Source organism: Acyrthosiphon pisum, chromosome X, assembly GCF_005508785.2.
Source record: "Acyrthosiphon pisum isolate AL4f chromosome X, pea_aphid_22Mar2018_4r6ur, whole genome shotgun sequence".
Taxonomy (NCBI): domain Eukaryota; kingdom Metazoa; phylum Arthropoda; class Insecta; order Hemiptera; family Aphididae; genus Acyrthosiphon; species Acyrthosiphon pisum.
The window spans coordinates 127,737,307-127,744,307 of record NC_042493.1 but is presented as its reverse complement, the minus strand read 5'-3'; the positions used below and the strand labels follow the sequence as shown (position 1 = coordinate 127,744,307).

Genomic DNA, 7,001 nt, shown 5'->3' with positions numbered 1-7,001 from the left:
TTCATCAGTCTACATTTATTTTAATAACAACCCTGTCAACATCTTTATCATCAACGCAAGTGGCCTTGCGTCCTACAAAAACATAATATACTCGTGGTTAAACGGCTATCAGAATATTACTCTGACCAGCCCTAACGACGAGAATATTACAATGAATACTAGGCCCCACTGACAGAACTCGTGTTGGAGCCCAGGTGTTCAAAAATATTGTTACACATTAAAATCACAGGTAATTATATAAAAATATATAGAATATACCTATGTTAATAACACTCATTTTAAAAAAAAAAGTGCCTACATACCTTTAATAATTTTACTGGCGTTACAATTATAAAAACTTATGAGGAACCTTGTATTGCATTTTTCAAGCTTTTATATCTCAAAAGGCGACAAAATATTTTGAAAATTTTACCTTGTTTATCAAAAATCGATTTATTAGAAATAGTTAATTTAATGATTATAATATATTGAAAAATTGTCCACTTATAATGCTTATAAAAAAATGAAAGTGAATTTTTGGTAAACTTATTTTTGTTATCGGTGGAAAATCTTAACTATTAAGAATCTTGTATTACGTTTTAAATCCTAGAGAACAATTTTTTATTCAAATCATAATATTATGCAATTTTTGTGACTTTTGCGAATTTCGTCAAAATTGTAACTTTAAAGGGCTTTTTAAATGATATCTTGAAAATGAATTTTCGATAATTTTTGAATTGTATAATTACGTGATCAAATTATGAGTTACAGTACTAGTACTTGTTAGAACCATATAATATTAACTGTACTGTACGGTTTCTGTCAGAAGTCAACAGACACTATAGGGATAAAAAAATCTATGAATGTTTAAAATTGGTTACCTATAGTTTAATTAAATATTATAACTGCAATAACATATTTTTTATTTTTGGTACTTACCTACAGTATATTAGGTACTAATACCTATACCAAAATGTTTAAATAAATACAATTATATTGTTAATTCGGGAATAATGGTACCAAAATCTGCTACAATCAAAATTTACTTGAACGTTGACGAATCGTATAAAATGACAACAATGTTAATTTTGTAAAAATCTGAATAAACGTAAATAGAAAATTTGCTATCATGATTCTCTAAAACATTTCAATCACAAATCATAGGATGAGTTATTTCACTGAATTATTAATCAATCTATTAAATTAATTATTAATTTAATACGTGGAATCTTGTTTTAAATTTTCAATCCACAGATATAAAAGTTGAACAATTTATAAATTTTTAACTACAAAATAATTATTCAATTTTAAATTTGATACATTTTGTCCAAATTCGATCTTCAAATGCTTATAAAAAAAAATTTTGCCAATGTATTTTTAATATTTTTCAACTACTATTGTAACAATATATCAAGAACCTTGTATTACATTTTTACACTTTTGGGCCAAACAAATATAACTTTATTGATATTGATATGCCGTAAAAATTTGAATTTCAAACACATAAAAATTTAGTTTGACTTTCTTATAGACATTTTTTTTTTTGATTAAGGTAGATAATCTTGTATTATTTAATACCATAGTGGCATTATAGTTGTATTAAATATGTGGCCTGCGACCCGCTTGCTCATACGGCCAGCGAACGCTTTCAGTGTGGCTCGCAATAGCATATTAATTTACTTCTTGAAAATTCATTGATGACATTTTAAATAATTATTGTACAAAAAATCAATATTTACATTTTTGTAATACCTAGTATTAAATACGGTTATATTATAATAATTATAATCAATAGATAAAATAAATTTATTTTGGGTTTAATAAAAAAAAGGTGTTTTGTCCGTAAACTTATAAAAGTGAAATAGTTCATTTTATTATAATTTATAATATTTGATATTATAATCTTGTATTGTTTTATGATAAGATTTGATAAATAACTTATTGATTAACAATTAATTATCATATGATAACAATTAAACAATTATTCAAATGATTAAAAATTACAATTACAAAATATTATGTCTACCATTTGATTTTAATAATTATATAATTATTCCTACTCTTTAGTTGTACAGTCAACTCTCGGTAACTTGAAGCTCAAGGGGAAAAAAAATTTGAATTACTAAAAATTTCGAGTGATCAATATCGCAATGTATTATTGTTATTTGAAGAAGAAATTTATTTGTTCAAGATGTCAAGAATTTTGAGTTATCAAGGTTCGAGTTACCGAGAGTCGACTGTATTATAAATTCTAAATCGTAAATGTATTTTTAAAGTACTATTTACATTGTTTAACAATATATAATAAAATTGCTCAATATCTTAATACTTATAAAAGTTACATAGTAACAAAGATCAAGATGTGATTTGAATGTTAATTAGTCTCTACTCATAAAAGTACCTATTATATTATTTTTTAATAAAGTTTTAATAATATTTTATGGGTCAAATAAATTTTGCAGTACCGATTGTATTAAAAATTGTATTGTATTTAATTTATATGAGTAATATTTTCATTGACTTATCAGATTTAACACAATTTCTTTGAAGATATTCTTGGAAATATGTTTGAACAATTATGTACCTACCTACCTATCTTTAGTTGGTATGTTATAATTATTTTATTACCTATTTAACTATATTTTATTATGATTTAATTCTTAATAAACATTTGGTCTGTAGTTTGATGCCTACAGAAAATCAAAAAATAAAACATCAAATAACATTTTCAATTTCTCAAATTACTTAACAAGACATATTAAATAAAACATGATGAGGATTTCAATTTAATAGCAATGTAACATTATTGTTACAATGTGATTATTATTTGTTTTAAATTAATTTATACTCAACCCAATTATATTATATTCTTATTGTCATTGAAGGATAATCTAAGCTAAGCGGCTGTTAACACGTAGACTGCGTATGTCTTTTGCAGTTTTCACCCAGTTCGTATGATAAAAGTAAAAACAAAAGAAATTAAAAAAAAGATAAAGAAACTGCTCATAACGACTTATGTATACAAATTTAAAAACATGCGTTTAATCCACGCTAAATAATAATAAAATAACTTTCAGCCACGCGTAGGGAAATTTAAACCATTTATTTTAAATGTAGGTATATTAGACTCCATATGGCGTCAAACGCGTTGCTCAATGATACTTATGACACCAATTGGCGTCAGTACGCAGTGAACGTGTTAACATTGAAGTATTTTTGGTGATATTGGAATTAATTTTCAAGTTTGTTCTATAATCAATAAGCATATCACTATTTCTTGGTACCTTGCTATTTAATAGTAGTGATCTGTAATAGTACTGATAATCACTAGTTAGTATGCAAATTTATGCGTACATACAACCGTCAGAAGGCTATAATAAATAATAATAGTATCCAGTTCATCTCAAATATAAAACAACATAAATCAAATGTTTGATTTAATCACAAAAAAAAAAAAAATGTGGGTAAATGGTGAATTATAGCTTATAAAAAAAAAATTGTTGGTTGTAATTAGCCAGGTACTAACCTAACTAATATTAATGTTTTAGATTTACCTAGTTATTTAGTAGATTAGGAATTTTATGCATTGAATATTAATGATTTTTATAGATCTCAAATAATATAGGAATAATATCGTAATATTATTTGAAAAGCCTACAAAAGTTAAAAAAAAAATTCATGTGGTGTAAAAGTTAAATTATTAAACTGACTAGTATTAATATTTAACAAGTGACTTAAATCAAGACCACCATTATACGAGACACTTTTTAGTCTAAAAGCTTTTCGACACTTCAGTAAGCGTATATCAACATTTTTGTCATCAATCTAAACATTTGATTTACAATTTATATTTTGTTGAAATTGTAGTAAACAATTGACATAATTAAAAAATAAAAATTATTGATATTATGATTAATAGTTAAACTTTTAAAAAAAAAACATGAAGTTTTGTCACAAATTTTATCGGGTGGGCTGTTGAGGGGGCTGGATCGTTTTTATAGAGGGTGAAGACCATCCCTGGTTGGCTCCTTAGCTTTGCAGCGACTGCAACTTCAGTGTCGAGGCTCTTTCCCGCAAACAAATATTTGCAACGCGCATCGGACCCGAGACGCGCAAGTTGAACAATAAACCTCTCAACAAAAGTATTATGAGTTATGACAATACAGTTTATTGTCGTTGTATACGTAATGTTTATATGGTACCTATATACGTGATATAATATTGTAAACAGATATAGTGCCACTGTATCATAATAAATATTATACGGGGTGTATCATTGTACGCGGGTTTTTTTTTAACGATTATGGACCGATGAAATATAATTTCGTTAAAATGAAAAAAGACGTGTTTCTTTATTTTTATCAGGCAGTTTTTTTTAAAACAATTTCAAAATTTTTAAACACGCAGGTGTACCAATAGAAAAATCAACTTTAATTTTTCAAATGGTAACTACTATATTTTTTAATGGATTCTGGTAGAGCTTTTTTTTCTGAAAATGTTGATAGTCAATTCATCAATTTTGGTTCGCTAGTTTATTAACTATATGGTCCTCAAAAGTTTAGTAAAATATGCATTAATGCTTTTAATTGAAATAATTGATTTACAAGAGCTAAATCATTTTTTCTTATAACTACATTTTTAAACACTTAAGTAGTTTAATTGGTAATCTAATGACACTTTCAAAAACAAAAAAACATAAACAAAATTGTGGGCAAACATAGTTCATTATTTTTATTTTTACAAGCAATCATCGAAAATCTTGATACCTTTATACCTTTATTTTTAAAAACAAGTATATATTTATTCACAAAAATAGCATGAACATCAACTGTTTTGTACAACATAGATAAGTTGATAATGTTCATTAATAAACATAATATACTATGAGTTAATCTTTAAATTAATAGTATTTTAATTTTATTGACTTTGTTTCACATAAATGTTTTCTATATATATTTATATTATTTAAAACAGATCCAAGAGGTAAAACTTCGAGGGAAATTGATATGGTGTATAAACGCCCGACCTTTTATATACTCGAATTTGTTGATGACATTAGACGATCTAGTCCAGATGATAATGCCTACGTGTACAGTCAACAATTGCGCTTTCGTCTTAAACAAACGGTTAAGAAGAACAGTATTCAGTGGAAATTCGTAAGTTCTCCTGCTCCTCCTTTTAATAATAATTATGCCTCCTACTACACATCGAACAGTGCTAGGTAGAGGTTATTTCACACGTCATTTGTTTAACAGCGAGCAATTGGCTGTGTTGCGGAGAAATGGACGCCTCAAGTCGATGAACCCGAATGATACACCCATGGCTAGGCTACACGATATCGAGGAAGTCTTGTCGCATTTAATAAAGCAATTGGATCTTATTGGTTTGAAAGAAAAACAAATATGACAACATCAAAACCCACCGTACCGACTGCTGCAAAACACCTACCAGAGCCGAAAAAACTGGCCTCCGCCCCCCGCCATACATGTAAGGACTACTACCGCAACTATGCAGCACAAGTAATCTGCGTGTCTATGGAAAATTTTGACGTTCCTCGTCAGCTCTTATCATGTTTTCTCTCGTTATTCGCGTTTTTTTTTTGCTATTCAGTTATTGCCTGTAATTATATTTAGCGTATTATTATTATTTATTATTAACTGAATTCCTGTCCAATTAAGATTATGTTTAAAAAATAAAAATAATATTTATCTACACGATAATACGATTCCGTGTCGTGTATATAATATTATAATTTACTATAACAATAATATTATATTATATTGTATTGTATATATTTAACTTTTGTATTGACCTATAAGAAAGTAGAACTTATCATTTCAATTAATATTGTTTTGTTTCGTAATAAAAAAAAAAAAGGAGAAATATCCTGGTGTCTTATTACAGATCATGTTTACAGTATACCTGCCCAATATAATATCAATATAATAAAAAAAAACAGAACATAAAATAATATTACATATTAATTCACAAAATTGGACTTAAAACTAGTTCCGGAACACATTATTCGATCTAATGCGAATAACTGGTCAGAACCATGTGTGCCAAGTACCACGGTTTATAATTAGTTAAAATGTATAGGTAATAAATTCAAATTATAGACGTCTGAACGAGAATACTCAAGAAATTTTAAGGCTAATATCATGCATCATTGCCCACTGTGCAAAAATTAGTTCAGGAGAAGTCACATAGAACGCATTTTGTGATGTGCGATGTTAAAAATGTAGACACTAAGAAGTCTATAGGATATCTCTAGGTATACTAACGCCTGGTTGATCAACTTTTATTTTTGACCTCTACTAGATTTCAAGTTTTGAAGTCTTCGAGAGGTTTGTATGTGATATTTTAGAGATGTTTTATCTTAACTGCTCATTAACATCAGTTTTTAACCTCTAAGGGATATACATTATATAACTCCTAATTAACATTACAAATATGCTGTACCCAAGACATCACATATTGTATAAGTAATTTTATGATTCAATATTATATAGGTACTTGAAATAATACCTATAATACATTTTTATTAATTTGTATGGTATGTAGGTAGGACGGTTATCTACTCAGGTTAGGAATCGGCGTATGCTTATTCATTGCGAGCCACGGCCCCGTGGCGTGACTGCGAGTTAACAGCGCTAGTAGTCGTGGTACCATCAATATTCAGTAATCCGTATTTACATTGTTCGTTAGCGTGCGTATATCCGAAATTAAAAAAGGTTTTGTTCGCGATTTACTATTTTTCTGTGAAAGACGTAATCCGAAATTTAATAGTGTAAAACTATATAAAAGTAGGTATTGTTACAAACTAACTGTTTTGAATAATGAATACTGAATAGTTATAACTTATAAAGCATGGACCGGTGCTGTGTAGTTGGGTGCACGTCGGGGTATAAAAGTAATCTAGAAAAGGTGTCAAGATTTGCTGCACCTCGTGATCCAGAGTTAAGAAAAAAATGGTCAAATGCTATACCAAGATTAAATTATACTGTTAATGACAGGTCATA

The 7,001-nt window shown here is 27.8% G+C and overlaps 2 protein-coding genes across 2 annotated transcripts in view; both read left to right on the top strand.

Moving 5' to 3' along the window:
* LOC100569111 overlaps window positions 1-2,105 on the top strand; it is a 5,438-nt gene extending 3,333 nt beyond the window's left edge. Inside the window, exon 4 of the mRNA XM_016806104.1 lies at window positions 2,047-2,105. Within this exon, the coding sequence (XP_016661593.1) occupies window positions 2,047-2,105 (59 nt within the window). The remainder of the gene's footprint in view (window positions 1-2,046) is intronic.
* A 3,276-nt stretch (window positions 2,106-5,381) lies between these two features.
* LOC115033249 overlaps window positions 5,382-7,001 on the top strand; it is a 3,037-nt gene continuing 1,417 nt past the window's right edge. Inside the window, exon 1 of the mRNA XM_029485503.1 lies at window positions 5,382-5,535. Within this exon, the coding sequence (XP_029341363.1) occupies window positions 5,382-5,535 (154 nt within the window). The remainder of the gene's footprint in view (window positions 5,536-7,001) is intronic.